At 42.1% G+C, this 16826-nt stretch overlaps 1 protein-coding gene across 1 annotated transcript in view; it reads left to right on the top strand.

Moving 5' to 3' along the window:
* The window catches only part of LOC138366030 (beta-1,4-galactosyltransferase 4-like), an 82949-nt gene that overhangs the window by 47665 nt on the left and 18458 nt on the right, over window positions 1–16826 (top strand). Inside the window, exons 3-4 of the mRNA XM_069326753.1 lie at window positions 4605–4686; window positions 14223–14406. Coding sequence (XP_069182854.1) covers window positions 4605–4686; window positions 14223–14406 — 266 coding nt within the window. The remainder of the gene's footprint in view (window positions 1–4604; window positions 4687–14222; window positions 14407–16826) is intronic.

The raw sequence follows: 16826 nt of genomic DNA, 5'->3' as shown, positions 1-16826 counted from the left end.
GTTCTGCATTCAGCACCCACATTATAGTAAATATACCATATTACTTCATTACTTAAATAATGCTAGGAGGGTTTGAGTAGCTTTGGGTCTTTAGTGGACAGAATCTCCAATAGATGGGGCGAGAGTCGCTCCCTCTCTCTCGCCCGAGCAAAGAGTCGAAACTTAATTTAAAATTGATATATCTTTGTTCTCGAACATGATATATTTCATTTGGTGAAATCATAATAATGTTCATATCTCGGTCTTTCTGGAGGCATATAAGATTTTAGGCTTTATTAGCGTATCTTTGATAATTATACAATATATCGGCAAGTGCGTAGGCGTCTGCACTCCATGCCCGACAAGCTACTGAGCGCTACTATTAAAACATATGTATCTTCACTTGAGCTATAAATATGTCTATTGTAATGTATTGAAAATGAAGCTCTTATTTCTATCTTGCTTAAGACATATAAAACATTTGTGTTTATTAACGAATTTACGTGAAATAAACATTGATCTGAGAGAGAGTTGCTCTGTCGTTCAGTCTGTACGGGGTGGGAGCTCCGTAATTTTTAAAATACATGTATCTTCATTAGAACTTTAAATATGTCTATGGTAAAGTGTTTAAAGTGAAGCTTATATGTCTGCCTTTCTTGAGACATATAAAACATATATGTTTATTAACGAATTCACGTGAAATAAACATTGTTCTGAGAGAGAGTTGCTCGGTCGATCAATCTGTCCGGGGTTAAAGCTCGGCTATTATAAAAGTACACGTATCTTCGCTTTAAATTTAAATATGCCCATGGTAAGGTATTTAGAATGAAACTTATATTTCTATCTTTCTTGTGACATATAAAACTCTTACGTTTATTAAGGAATCTGTGTGAAATAGGCATGGTTCTGAGATGAATGCTGCGGTTTTCGAGCTCGACGCGCGGCAATGGACGCCTTAAACATCCAGTGGGTGTTATTGGACCCTATACCCATTTTATTTGTGGTTGGAGCCCCATACCCATTCTATGGGTGGTTGGAGCCCCATACCCATCCTGTGGGTTGTAGTGGACGCCATACTCATCCTGTGGGTGGTATTGGACCCCATACCCTTCCTGTGGGTGGATGTGATCCCCATACTCATCCTGTGGGTGGATGTGACCCTCATACCCATCCTGTGGGTGGTATTGGACCCCTTTCCCACCTAACAGGCGGAAGGTGACAATATACCCATCCTAGCTATAGTTGGTATAGTAGACACAATACCGTCCTGTTTGCAGTAGTTTACCCCATAGACATTCAAATGTAACATCGTTTTCTGTTAGCGTTCCTACAAAACATTCTTTAAAGATTTTTAAAGACAAACTATGGTATATAATATTGATTGGTGAAGCACTGTTATTCTATGTAATAATTTATAGTGCTTATTATAATTTACTAAGAACAACTAATATTTCTCAAAACAAAACTACGAGCCTTCAATAGGATATAGCTGATCTGTAATATTATAAGAGCATGGACAACAGTAGGTAAATTTCACAACCCATGTGGGACCTGAAAACTACAATTTTCCTTATAATTGAACCAATCACGAATATTCTGCTATCTATGTTGACGGACGGGTACTGTGACACGTAAATTGGTACGTGAGGAAGAGTTTGGGCCTTAGTAAAAAAAGTAACTGGGAATATATCACATATTTACTAATTCATATTCAACATATTGACTTTAAGCATTAAGTCATATATGTGCTGTCTTGTGTGAGAACGGGTTGTACTGTGTGTACTGGTGTTGCTGTATTACTGGTGTTACTGTGTGTACTGGTGTTACTGTGTATTGTAGTTACTGTGTGTACTGGTGTTACTGTGTGTACTGGTGTTGCTGTATTACTGGTGTTACTGTGTGTACTGGTGTTACTGTGTGTACTGGTGTTACTGTGTATTGTAGTTACTGTGTGTACTGGTGTTACTGTGTGTACTGGTGTTACTGTGTGTACTGGTGTTACTGTGTGTACTGGTGTTACTGTGTGTACTGGTGTTACTGTGTGTACTGGTGTTACTGTATTACTGGTGTTACTGTGTGTACTGGTGTTACTGTGTATTGTAGTTACTGTGTATTGTAGTTACTGTGTGTACTGGTGTTACTGTGTGTACTGGTGTTGCTGTATTACTGGTGTTACTGTGTGTACTGGTGTTACTGTGTGCACTGGTGTTACTGTGTGTACTGGTGTTACTGTGTGTACTGTTGTTACTGTGTGTACTGGTGTTACTGTGTGTACTGGTGTTACTGTGTGTGCTGGTGTTACTGTGTGTACTAGTGTTACTGTGTGTTCTGGTGTTACTGTGTACTGGTGTTACTGTGTATTGTAGTTACTGTGTGAACTGGTGTTACTGTGTACTGGTGTTACTGTGTATTGTAGTTACTGTGTGTACTGGTGTTACAGTGTTACTGTGTACTGGTGTTACTGTGTGTACTGGTGTTACTGTGTGTACTTTTGTTACTGTATTACTGTGTGTACTGGTGTTACTGAGTGTACTGGTGTTACTGTGTATTGTAGTTACTGTGTGTACTGGTGTTACTGTGTGTACTGGTGTTAGTGTTTGTACTGGTGTTACTGTTTGTACTGGTGTTACTGTGTGTACTGGTGTTACTGTTTGTACTGGTGTTACTGTGTGTACTGGTGTTAATGTGTGTACTGGTGTTACTGTTTGTACTGGTGTTACTGTGTGTACTGGTGTTACTGTGTGTACTGTTGTATGGAGGTTGATATGGAGAAGGTGTTAGCCCATGCAGCAGCTCCACCCTCTCCACGTTGCTACAATTGTCCAGTGGAAAGGCAAATGGCATTGTGCTTGCGTCCAGCACCGTCACAGGAGCGCCCAGAACGAGATTGAGGCCAACATCTGCCTTAGGGTCACTAGCTCCAGATTTTTGGTTGACTCCTGAATCCCTTCCCAAAACTGGGTATGGCCACGAGGCAGCGGATGTTTGAGATCACGGTTGTCCTTTCCTTAGATGAGCTGCCTTCCCAGGCGGTCGAGTCCCATCTATCCGGAGCAGCTGGCTGTAAGGCGCCAGAGGCACGAGGTCGTACACGAGAACGAGGACCTGAAGGGCCACCTCTGTACTACACCTGAAGCAGGCTGGTAGCCTCTCTGAGGACCCTGCAGAACCTCTAGACCCAGCATTATTATGACCGCATGTGTGGTCATAATAATGACAGCATTACACCAAAGATAGTATAATGCTCCTATTATAACACCAGAGATGGAATAATGCTCCCCATATAACACATGTGGTTATAATAATGCCTGCATAACACCAGGGATGATATAACACTCCCTGAATGACACCAGGGGTAGTATAATGCTCCCTATATAACATGATGGATGGTACAATGTTACCCGTATAACACAGGTGTGGTCATAATAATGCCTTCATTACACCAAGGATCCCTCTATAACACCAGGGATAGTATAATGCTCCCTGCATGACATCCAGGGATCGTATAATGCTCCCATTATCATACCAGGGATAGCATTAGGTTCCCCATATAACACATGTGTAGTCATAATAATGCCTGCATAACACCAGGAATATTATAATGCTGCCTGTGTAACACCAGGGATGATATAATGCTGCCTGTGTAACACCAAGGATGATATAATGCTCCCCGAATAACACATGAGTGGTAATAATAATGCCGACATAACACCAGGAATGATATATAATTATTTATAAAACAGCGGAGAGTCCACTATATCTGGACCACTAGCAATAGAACCCAAGTACCTGCATGTTGACGAGTCCGCTGTGTATTATCTGCGTCACACCAGTGAAGGCGTATAGTAACCTTGTCAACACGTGTACAGACAATGTGTATTATCTGCGTCACACCAGTGAAGGCGTATAGTAACCTTGTCAACACGTGTACAGACAATGTGTATTATCTGCGTCACACCAGTGAAGGCGTATAGTAACCTTGTCAACACGTGTACAGACAATGTGTATTATCTGCGTCACACCAGTGAAGGCGTATAGTAACCTTGTCAACACATGTACAGACAATGTGTAATATCTGCGTCACACCAGTGAAGGCGTATAGTAACCTTGTCAACACGTGTACAGACAATGTGTATTATCTGCGTCACACCAGTGAAGGCGTATAGTAACCTTGTCAACACGTGTACAGACAATGTGTATTATCTGCGTCACACCAGTGAAGGCGTATAGCAACCTTGTCAACACGTGTACAGACAATGTGTATTATCTGCGTCACACCAGTGAAGGCGTATAGCAACCGTGTCAACACGTGTACAGACAATGTCTGTTGCAGCCGCGATGACATTATATTACATGGTCCGAACACATGCGGAGTCCACTAACATCTATTTGACATGAATGAAGACTTATAACACTTATGAAAATTATAAGTCTAACAAGACTTATAACGAGAGTATGCAACCACATGTGCACAATCCTAGTAATAATATACTGATGTTTATATAACAACCTGTGCACCTCAATTAATGGGTTTGAAAGTTTTAATCCCAATGACAACTATATGATACCAATAAGAACATAATAATACATATTCATCAACCCTGACGGATTTTTTTTTTTACCAGATTGGGGCCTTCCTAAATCACATGCACCCGTTCCTTCAGCGCCAGCAGCTCAACTACTCCATCTACTTTGTCGAGCAGGAAGGTTAGTGATGCTAATATTTCCTTGTTGAGGGCTTCTATCCCTCTGACTAGTGCTCTTGCCTCTTAGTTTAATTGGAAGAGGATCTCTCCAAATGTCATATGTGTTTGAGGGTAACTAAAAAAATCTAAATTATTTGAACAATGAACATTTCCATTTTTGTTTATATAGATTTACATTCACGATAACCTTGTTACTGTGATATTTGGGTCAAAGTTTTCAATGAAGGTTTGCTTTATTAACATTATCTTGGTGGCGGATGTAGATGCACAATGTTCACTAGTGTGTCACATTCATCAACTATTTTTTTAACCATTGTAGTCGATGTGGATTTTGCCTTTAATGCAGCTGCTCTTGTTGGTTGAATGTTGAGTTTGATGCGCAGGGCTTCAGATGCTTCACAGTCCAGTAAGTAATGTAATAGTGGCGCCTCTGCTTCTGTTGCAAAGATAAGACACTCTAACTATTGGGTTTATTACCTCCCAGCAGCACTTGTAACCAAGTCTGAGTCTGTGTATGGCTACTGCAATGTCTTTGGATATTTTTTTGCCAGACATGAAAGAGGAGAACCCAGTGGCTTGTTCATTACACATCGCAGTGGATCTTCCTTCTGCTAATTTGGCTCTGTGGCGACTTTTAATAGTTGGGAGTATTTTCTTCTTGATTTTCTCCTTAATCTGTGAGAAACTTGGAGGTATTTTTACCTGTACAACAGGTAGAGCAGTGGCAGTTTTTGCTCGTGAGCCTGCCTTTTCATTACCAACTATGCCAATGTGACTTGGTATCCAATTTAGGGTGATTGACAGCTGTTTCGGTATCGACACCGTTGTTGGAGTGGGGAGTGGTATTTTCAATGGCATTTATGAACCGGCACTCCAACTCCCAGGTATTAGGTGCGATGTAGTCAACGTCATCTGTTGGTGGTGGTGTGGCGCCGGTGAAAGACTCCTGTTTCATACCTAGGTTAGATGGTGAGGTCGATGATGATGACCTCTGGTGGGTTGCGTACCGATATCAACGCCATCTAGGTTGTGAAAGCAATTACAATTTCAATTCCCCGGTAGAAGGGTGTTTTCCTAAGGTCACCCAATATACTGACTGTCTAGTTAATGACGTTTTATGTTCACAGTTGTGACGTAAGGAGGCGAATGCGATGAGGAGGGCAGTTCACCTTGGGCAGTCCAGAACTCTTGACTTGGTCCTGTGAGAGGACAAAGTGACCGCCGTCGGTAGTAGCAGTGTGTTAGTTGCTGGATTTATGTAGTGTTGTATGGACAGACGTACCTGGGAATTGGCCAAGAAGAGTTACGAGATGACGGTAGTGCGTCTGTTGAGAAGTGCTTCTAGTGTATTGCTAGAGACTTCTGCCAGGGTGTTAGCTAACCCTGTACATGATTATTTAATACCCCTGTCAGCTTGTGGCTGAAGCCCTTTGCCAGTGAATTTCTTGAGAGCAGATGTGGGGTACTAGGGCATTGTGATGATACGATGCGTAGGCTGGCCCATGTCGAAGGTGTATTCGCCAGTGATTGCCATTGAGTGTAGACAATGTATATGGGAAGATAGTGGACTCACCAGGGCTTGATGAACACTACGGATCTACTGAGTGTCCTGAGTGAAAGCGACAGTGTAAATGTGTAGTTATAATTAGAGATATATATTGGTGAAGGTGATAATGTATTGGTGAAGGTGTAATTGCGTGTTGTTTATTCCCCCTTTATTCCTTGCACTGTTACTTGCTACCACTAATTCTTGAAAACTTACCATCGACTTTGGGTAGGATCAAGGAGAAGTTATGAGAAACGTTAACAGAAAGAACCCTGTTACTGGCCCCAAGCTGGCTGTAAAAAGACAGTGTGCTTCTTTTCCTAGATGTAGGATTTATGTGATAAGTTGTATATTATCTCTATGCTGGATGAATAACAATGCCTGAAACGAAGATTTAGAGATGGTATGAATGATGGCATCTTGTAAATTATTCTTAATTTCTTAATTTATAGCCTCTGTCAGGGAATATAATTCTGTTTGCAATGTTGAGTACCTACTGTTCATGCTCCAGTAAGTTTCATGGTTCTTAGTGTAACCTGCTGCCCCAGCAGAACCTTTTTTTTATCAACTGATCTATGTGTGACGATGTGAGTGGTTGTCGGTCATGAGATGGTTTCCATTTGTTGTTCTATGACTGCTTTGAGCCTCTGCGAGTCACAAGCTGATTTTCTAACTGGTAATCCTTTAGTGATTACCTTTAAACTCGGTTCTTCCCATGGAGGAGTTTGCCGAAAATGTTGATATAGGCGATCTTCTCCTTTTTCTCTAATAGTCAGTTTCAAGTCCACTTTCTCAATCTTTCGTTTCAATCTTGACCAGATTTTCCGTCCAAGTACTTGTTCTATATTGAAGGTTTCTATGCAGTAATCTGTTTACGCAATCTTTGATTGGCAGTCTGGCGGTGGTTCCACCACGTTTTACTGTTTTGGTGGCTATTTTTTGTTTAATTTTGTTTTCTAAGGCTGGCAAGATGGTTTCCATTCTTAGATTCTCTCGCCATGAGAGAATAGGTGCTCGCAGTATTGTTTTGAAGGCATCGTTTTGAGACACTCCAGTTTCTCCCATTGGTTATCACTAAGGGATGTATGAGCAGGAGCAGCATAGTCAATGAATGACCTAACTGCTTGAACGTAGTACATTTTGAGTACTGGTAGAGATGCACCATCTCTAAAACTTGTCAGGGAATGCTAAGCTGAGTTTCTGGTTTTGTAACGTTGCAGAAGATATTAAATTTCTTGAGTTAATTACAACTAGGTGTCTATTATGACACCAAAGTATTGAAAATTTTAGTGACCCACTCAATTTCCTTTCCTTGAATTGCAGCTCTGATGCCTTGAGTTCTCATTTTAACGGCCATTGGCACTGTGGAGAAATGCCCGACAGACCACTGGAACATTATCTAACACATTGCACAGTTACAAACCCATTAAGATTTCAACTTAGATTCAACAGAGCAGAGGAAGTTGTTAAACGCATATGACAAAATCTTACTGAAGCGACCACACGAATCATAACTACTCATACTCCGCCCAAGTAAAACAGAAACAAGCAACACTTAGTGGGCGAGCCAGGGGCTTAGGGCCCGCGCAGGAATATCCGTGAAAAAAATGGCCATTGCTTTGCATTTGTTGTTTATGCGTTCTGAGCATAAACTAAGGAACTGCTATGCGTTCCACTTCCCTGCTGATGATATGATCTAGGCATTTTTGTGCACGATTCATAGCGCCTTTGCCATTGATGATGACCACAAAGTCGTCTGCATAGTTAAGCAGTTTGACTTTTGGTAATTTGAGCTTCATGAATTGCTCCACGAGACAGTTGAAGAGGAAGGGGCTTAGTATTCCTCCCTGCGGAGTCCCATTTTCCAGCCTCTTTGAGGAGGATGTTTTTCCTTGGAATTTGACTTTAGGTTCTCTGTTGATTATACTTTGGCAAATGCAAGAGCGTGTCCCTTGATTTTCTTATCCACAAGGCAGCACATTGTAGCTGGAGCATTGGCTAGCTCTAAGGCTTTTTCAAGGTCCAGAAAAATAAGGATTCCTGGTTTGTCATAGATTTGATCCAGGTGGGAGGTAAGGCATTCTGTGGTTTTTCTGTCAGTAAAATCATTTTGGAGCAGTGGTTTGGCTTTCCATTCAAATCAATTAACAGCCATTCTTTCTGCAGTTTTGGCCTGTTCATCCTAAAGGTTTCCAATGTCTTTTGTTGGCTTCGGTTCTTGGTGAATCAAGTAATTTATTATGAGCATTTAAGTCACCCGATATGATAGTTGGTTTGGTGACTGTTATTTCAGAGATTGCAGAGAGATCCATATTGTGTTCTCATTGGCTCCTGTATACATTGAAGATGTATAGGATTGAATTCCTCATAGTGAGATTAACTCGAATAATTTCGACGTCCTCACCACAGTTAGGCAGGTCTCTGATTGCTGTGGCATTGATATGATTTCTTACTAGTATTGAAGTGCCTCTGGTGCCACCTTGTGCAATTGGGGAGTGGAAACCTTGATATCATGTGATATTGATACTTCTTTCAGTCCTTGTAAATGTTTCTGGAAGTAAAACGATATCAATGTTGTCCTTGAGAAGCACTGTTTGTGTTTTGTTCTTGAATCCTTTGATATTCCAATGTATAATCATGAGTGTTGTTATTGGCCATTATTATGTTATAGTAGAGTCCACCAAGGACTCAAAACCATTGAATCGTTTGTAGTTTATTATGTGCTGATTTTCCCGACTGCTTGTGTCGTCTTAGTTGGAGTGGAGACGCCACTGGGCGCTGAAACCATTCAGCTTCGTCACCTTCTTCGACTTCATCGACCATTACAGGCAGGGCTTGTAAACGTGTGGAAAAAACAAGTTCAATAGATTGTTTTTGGTCCTATGTTAACATTTCCTTCTTTAAGTGAGGGTTGGTCTGTTCCAGTGCTTGGAATACTTTGTCAAGCATCTTGCTGAAGGTCTGTCAGGGAGGCAATAATCATTGGAACAGTAGACACTTGATATATCTTTGGCTCCTTTTCTTTTTTCTGGGTAGGTGAAGAGAATCTGAGTTGGGTCGTGGTGTCTTTGCTACATTCAGGTACTGGGGCATTAGATTATCAAGGGGGTCGTCATTTGTGCTTGGGATGTCTTGGAGGCAATAGCAGGTGTACTCATTTTGCTCCCCTGATCTGTTCGGTTGTTGTTGCCTTGTGGAGTATTGCTTTGTTTTCGCCAGTTATTCGAGGTCAGAGACAGGAGTTTTAGATTCAGCTACTCGTAACAAAAGTTCCAAGCAGCACGGGCTATGGTGAGCTCGTAGTGGACTTAACTGGCACAGGAGCGGGGCTGTGAGAGAGAGACAGGAGTTGTTGTTTAAGATTCGCTACTCAGAACAATAAGTTCCAGTAGCACGGGCTATGGTGAACCCGTAAGTGGAGGCTCTTTGGAGCCATTATCTGTATCAGTGGCTGATACTAGAGATGTGGCGATGGATGGGGGTCTTCATGATGGTTTTCAGCCTGGAGGGCTGGCTATACCAGTTATGGAGCTGGTGGGGTTAGTGTAGACCTCTAGGTTTTCCGTTTTTTCTTTGCCTGCGACTTTGGCTGAGCAGTGCTGTCGTTAGAGTTTGGTGACGTGGCCTCCATGAGGAAGTCTTGAACCGTGTAGGTGTCGTGAGACAGGAGGGAACATGTCGAATTTATACTGCTGGGAGGTCAGATGTATACAATTAGGTGACGAGTAAGGTGTAAAGGTAAGAGGCACGAGGAAATAACCTATACATAATAATATTAGTCACGTGTAGTGTGCATGGCGTCTTGGGCCGTGACGTCATCGTTGGCATCTTCACGTTCCGGTCTCGCTCTCACTCTTATGGTGGGTAGAGTTAATTGTTCCGCTATTGGAGTATTTATGGTGTGTTGTTTTACTTTTATTTGAAGGCTTCAAGAATCTGAAATCTTTCAATGGATTTTGTCTAATATGCAAATGTTTTTATTCTGAATTTCTCTTGTTAGGGTGATGTCACGAGCCTCGTGAGCTTGGTCGACGTCGAAGTCACTCCTAATTGTTAAGTAAGTGAGCATCTATCAGTCTCAGGAGACTATGGAGTTGCGCTCTGGTTGTCGGTCTGGAGTGGCCTCTCCAGGGCGCAAATCCAGGGTAGGTTGATACGGTGGAGAAGCTGTTACCCATGCAGCAGGTCTCTCCTCTCCACGGCGCCGAAATCCTCCAATGGAAAGACAAACGCCAATACAGTTGGTTCCTGTGCCGTCGCAGGAACTGTCAGAACGAGCTTGAATAACGAGGTTGACTGTAATGCATGTAATTTCTGTAGCTTCTAATTGTTAGAAGCTCCAGAAATCACATGTGTTAGTCAAAACCAAAGAGATCCCAGGTTAGGTTAGGTTATAATAGATTTGGCTCCTATTCATGTTCTCCCCCTTTCTACTGTGGGTGAGCAGGGAAACGGGCCTTACCCTTATATCCTGTAAAGAGGCTCCCTTTTTCCAGGATATCAGAGGGGGATCCGAAGGGAAAAGTTGCCAAGCTGTGTGCTCCTTAAAGGGGCCCTCCATCCATTGCCAAAGTTTGGTTATCTCCTCCCTGAAGATTCTTGATGCTGTAGGAATACACGTTGAAGGGAGCACCATCCTGGAGAAAGGAATCTGCTGTAGTCCGGTCCTCAGAAGGTCGCGCTTCTGTAGTGTAGAAAGTTTGTGTGCCTCTTCCGGTAGAATCCTCTCTGTTCGGGAAACACGACCAAATTATATAACAATCCTTCTTGAGTTCGATGTTAACACTCGTTATCCGTTTTATTCGGATAACTAACGAATAGGCGAGAGATCTCTTTAAGGATGCTGGATGACAGGAAGTATGCAAGAGATAAGAATGCAGGTTAGAATCTTTTTAAACCATTTTAGTTTGGAGTCTCTTTCTCATTCAAGTTATACACAGGTGTCGAGGAAGGGTAGCTCCTTGGGGATAGATTCGACTGTAAAACCCAAATCTGGGCGGAAACCACTAGCCCATGTGTGAAAAATATTGACCTCTACCTCACACACACTCCAATCGCTGTTCCTTTAATCTGTCGGTAAGCTATTGTCAGAACACAGGAGCGTGTCCTTTAGGTTACAGTCTAAGACATGGCGCAGGCACCGTCCCACTAGCACCCTCCCAGGAAAACGTCTTACTCCGGCGTCTGGTAGGTCGTCTGCAATTTCTCCTTTTGTGTTCCTCAAAGAAAGCTGTTACTTAACGGGTTGCTGCCACTTGAGGTGTGCTTGGGTACAAGGCCGAGACATCTAGAGAGAAAAGGTTGGCTCCTTCCTGATATGGTTGGTTAAAGTCAGCAATTTTACGAAGAAAATATATAGGGTCGTACAGTCTCTCAAGCAATAGTTTCAGTAGTGGAGAGAGGATCGCTGTGAGGGTTATATCTACCGGCCTCGTTGGAGCCCTCCAACCATTCAGATCCGGCCGTCCTACCAAGATCCTCTCGAGGGATGATAGTCTTTATGAACTCTTGCTAAGAAATATTGAGGAGGAAACATAGTAATGTGGATCATGAAGCTATCTCTTGATGCCGCTGAGAATATTCCTCCTCTTTTCCTGGTTTCAACTGGAACTGGACCGTCCACATAGTTGTTGTCCAGGAGGATAATAAGGCTGTTGCTTCCGTTTGCCGCAGGTTGGAGCGTCACCTCTGGGTTTGCCGCAGGTTGGAGCGTCACCTCTGGGTTTGCCGCAAGTTGGAGCGTCACCTCTGGGTTTGCCGCAAGTTGGAGCGTCACCTCTGGGTTTGTGTACAGTTGAGGTTCGAAGGTCTGTCGCCTCCATTCCTGTTCCAAGATTGGTCTCTTCTTGTGCTGTTGTTTTAATTGTGGCAGAAATGTCCATTCCACCAATTTCCACGTCATTCCAGTCGACTGTTACCCTGAGTCCTGTAGTTCCTTGTGTCTCTACTGAAATCCTGTCTGCATGTCTTTCCTTCTACAGTGTGGTAGAAGGGCGGCCTCTGGTTGACATGTTGCCTGTTGTACTGTATTTTTTCTTTGACTTCTAGGAGGAACCCATTGTTCTGTCTGCATGTTCCCTGGTTCTTATCAAGCAACGAGCCCCAGATGTGCATGAATGATATTGTATTATTCATACAACACTTTTCGTGACGTTAGTTTATTTCAGAGGTGGCCATACCGCAGGTGGCCATACCGCGGCTCGGGAGCCACATGCGACCATTTGACCTTTAATATGCCGTTCGTGAGATATTCTAGTGAATTCAAATATTCTAGAAATGTCGTCCTGAATCCAGAGCAAGAAACGTATGGCTATATAAACAGCTGGGATACTTAGGGAAGGGAGAATAGTATAAGTGCGGGCCTAGCTTGTACACTTCATATTAAATCTAGTTTTTAGTGTATTTGAAAACTTTGTGAAGGAAAATATCTTACAAATTGTAAGATACGAAAATATGAAGAGGAACTCAAATTTTCAGCCATAGTCGGAGGAAGAGTTTGTTCTGTAATGAGGTTTGTGAAGGGGAAGCATCGTGCTGTCCTTACAAACCAACACCTGACGAAGCTAATTCGCTCTGACAACATATCAGCCAGATTGGGAACGACTTATATGCAAGATGAAGACATAAAAGACCAATACTAGCAGTAAATAGCGTCTTAAATTGCTTGATATGTGTAGCATTGTATTTTTGTCAAAAAAATATAATTTTAATAATTAAATTTCTTACTTACAAAATTAATCTTAAAATATTTCAATTTTTTGCTCTACTTTTTTGTTAAATATTTGTCTCTCTGATTGCTGAAACTAACACAAATTAAGTTTAAAAACTGCCTGCATGAATATATATTATGGCATTCAATGTGCAGATTTTTAAATTTAAATAATTTTTTTGTAAAAAAAACTGTATATAACAATAAAAACGTAAGTGTAAATTTTGTTGATGTCTGTGCTTTCAAACATCTGAGCTTTATCATTTGTGGCTGAAAGAGTGAGCAAGTTGGACCACTCTCGGTTTATACAAGGCGTTCACTACATCACTCACACCTGACTGTCGACTCCGGCCACATGACTGGGACCACTCCATAATACCTAATTATATCTGGTACTACTTTATTACAAGTAGCTTCTTTTACCCAACAGCTTCTAGCTTCTACCACGGTAAGTATCGTGTCCAGGTTCTGAGAGGCGGGTGATAGGCCTGATGTTGCTGCCTGACAATATGTTGATCAATCCATCCACTGACTACACCCCCATGGTCCCTGGAAGACATACACTAACTCTTTTTCTTGTATTCCTAGACTAAATCCTTCCCATATTTCTACTTTTAAATCCCAGAACAATCAAATTCCTCTCTGTTCCTTTTGTTTTGTTGTAGTAATGAGCAGCTGTCCTGCTTACACGTTCCCACTAATGTTCTCAGTTTTCGTTCAAGTTCTCATCCTGTAAAACAGGGAAATGGTCTATCATATTAACCGCTGCCTTCCTGATTATTAGCTGGCAGTCCTTTGCCATGGTTCTAGCTCCTCATTTATCGTCTACTCTCCGGGTATCCTGCTGGAGAGTAGACGTCCTATGTCTTAGCATGCTATTAGATGTTTTAACCTGCTCTCTAAGCCTGGTAACTTCTGGCCTAAAGTTCCAGTCTTGAGTTAAGGGCATGATGTGTGCCACTGCTGTTGACTCGCCAGTTGCTATTTATCCAAGTTGTCATACATATGTTTGAAATCATTAGAATCGACCAGAGTTCCGGAATTTAATAAACAAGTGCAGGAGTCATTAGTTTACCTGCTATTTTATATTCATATTCACATAATTTTGTTTTCATATTTTCTAAAGTCTGTTAGTTTATTGATTTTATTTCCCCTAACTACTACTCTCATTTTCCTGTCAATGTATTCGTTCTACACAGACAAACCAACATGTTACAAGTAATGGTAATGTTCCCGTATTACGTTGACAATATATTTATGTATCACATTTCTGCTCTAACAGGGGCGGCACCTTTCAATCGCGCCAGTTTACTGAACGTGGGCTTCAAGGAGGCCCGCAAGGAGGGTCCGTGGGACTGCTACGCCTTTCACGACGTTGATCTGCTGCCTGAAAATGACTTCCACCTCTATCACTGTTCACCTCAGCCAAGACACCTGGCTGTTGCTCTCTCAACATTCAATTATAGGTGAGAAAAGACACCAGCATTTGATGCTCGTGTCTTCTTGTGCTATTAGTCAAATGTTGACTGTTCGCATCAAATGTTAGACATGTGCTAATAGTCATATTTGTGTATTTATCTGGTAATATCAGAGGAAACATTATTAACTCAATAATGTATAACTTTTGGAAGGGGAGAATAAGACTCCACAGACGACTGTTAAATAATTTGAAGTCAAAACTGATGGGGATAATATTTAGTTCTCATTTCAAAGTCTTGTTGTTGCCACCACAACGGCAAAGTTTTGTTGTTGCCACCACAACGGCAAAGTTTTGTTGTTGCCACTACAACCGCAAAGTTTTGTTGTTGCCACCACAACGGCAAAGTTTTGTTGTTGCCACCACAACGGCAAAGTTTTGTTGTTGCCACCACAACGGCAAAGTTTTGTTGTTGCCACCACAACGGCAAAGTTTTGTTGTTGCCACCACAACGGCAAAGTTTTGTTGTTGCCACCTCAACGGCAAAGTTATGTCGTTGCCAATACAACGACAAAGGTTTCGAACGGAAACAAGTAGAGTGCTGAGTACCTTGAGTGACTGCTTCAAGGTTAGCGCTAATAGAGACGGAAGTGTGAGTATTATGATCACATATGTGTAAAGGAGAACTAAAATAGCAAGTTCCTAAGAACTGATGCCATAGAAGTATCTACAGAAGTAATGTAACTATGTTTTGTAGGCTTAAGACTCAACCCTGGCATGTCTGTTCAAATAATTAGGAGAACAGATTTTGTGTAAGTTGAATAAATGAAGCGTTTTGGTGAAAAAGGAGCAGTACTAGATTTGAGACACACGCTATAAACAAAAGCTAATTAGACTTTCGTAGAGCAGTATAATTACAAAGGAAAATGTTTATTAACATTTTACAACAGTCTCCAGTGTTGAGGCAGTCTTTCATGTGTTGTAGTGTTATCTTCAAGGACATATTAAATGTAATTTTGATATTGATAAAAGATTTGTTCCAGAAAACAGGTAAAGAATATTTATATACGAATAAAATGTGAGTAAATAAGAGCATAAATAAATAGAGTAAATAAGAGTACATGCCATAAGAGTGAAGGTTTAGTGTGGGCTGCAAGGGAAGGATTACAATTGAAACGTAAGCAAGAGTGCAAATGTCATCAAGTAACATAAAAATATACAGAACTAATAATATTGAAAGATCTGTGCTAGAATAAAAGGTAGATCTGGCGACAGAAGAGAAACTTGGAGACCTCATCAATTGAGGAAGAAAGTATAGGAAAATAATCAATAGCAACTCTAGATCTATCAGAGTATGATAGAAATTATTACATGGAGAAAATGTATAAAGATTTGTTATCACTAAGCACGATGGTTCAGTATAACTTTTCATAATACTTTTATAATAAATAATTTTATAATACCATATATTTTTATAATAATGTAGCTGAGGAGTTCATAACTAACCCACAAATCTGAAAATCAAGAAACTACGACATTTTGGGTTGTACAGGACGAAAGTCATTCTCCGACTTGAAAATGGTCCGGGATGGACAGAAACGTCGAAGTTTAATAATTTTCACCACCTCCCCATCTGGCTCGTTGGCGCCGTGAGGGGGGCTTGGTGGACGGCTGCCGGAGTGTGATGCTCCATGGGACAGTCCTCTGTCCTTTTGTGGCCTTGTGCTCCTGCTGCTCTCTTCTTTAATTGTGCCGGATCGCTTTTCCTTTTCCTTATGTTTCGTTTTTCTCCCTCTCTTCTCCTATCTGCTTGTCGATTCCTGCCGACCTTTTGCTTGTTTTGGTTATTCCTTTGGACTTCTTCTATTTTGACGCCCGGGTGCTTGAGGAGGCATACTCTTGCACCCGTAGAACTGTACTACCCAACATCTCGACTGAGGGGAACCTTTTATTGTCAATACCCTTTTCGTCGCTGAACCCGATCTCGAGAGACTGACGGTTCTTAAGGTGGCGTTTGTGGGGCGTATACTCGCGACGCACCCCTAGGGGGCCCCAGCATGATCGGCGATAGCTTACTGTTAGGTGTCCTGCCTCTAATTGTGGCTCCATGGTGGGTATGGGGGTACATTCGGGAATGAATTTCTCTCTTCATCTGTATGTCGTTGAATGTGTCTGTTGTACCCTCTCAGGCTCGTGGCGTGGGCGACCAAGCCCCCGAGTCGGCCTGTATTGGAAGACCGGGCTCTGTAGCCCCTGCTGCGTTGGGCCCCGACCTTGCTCCTCCTTTGACCCTCCTGACTTCTTCCCCCAGCTCCCCTCCCTCCTCTGTGGTTGGGTCGAGCCTCAAGCCCCCAGTGGTGACCACTTCGTCCCCTGGTGTGGCTAAGTCTCTCGTAGTGACTTCTGCGACTTTTAACCCCTCTCTCTCTGGGGGTTCTCAACGCTGTTCGCGCCACGGCCGCACTCGCT

Source organism: Procambarus clarkii, chromosome 2 (genome assembly GCF_040958095.1).
Source record: "Procambarus clarkii isolate CNS0578487 chromosome 2, FALCON_Pclarkii_2.0, whole genome shotgun sequence".
In the NCBI taxonomy this organism is placed as follows: Eukaryota; Metazoa; Arthropoda; class Malacostraca; order Decapoda; family Cambaridae; genus Procambarus; species Procambarus clarkii.
Note: the sequence above shows the minus strand (reverse complement) of the source record. Positions and strands in the feature narration are given on the sequence as shown.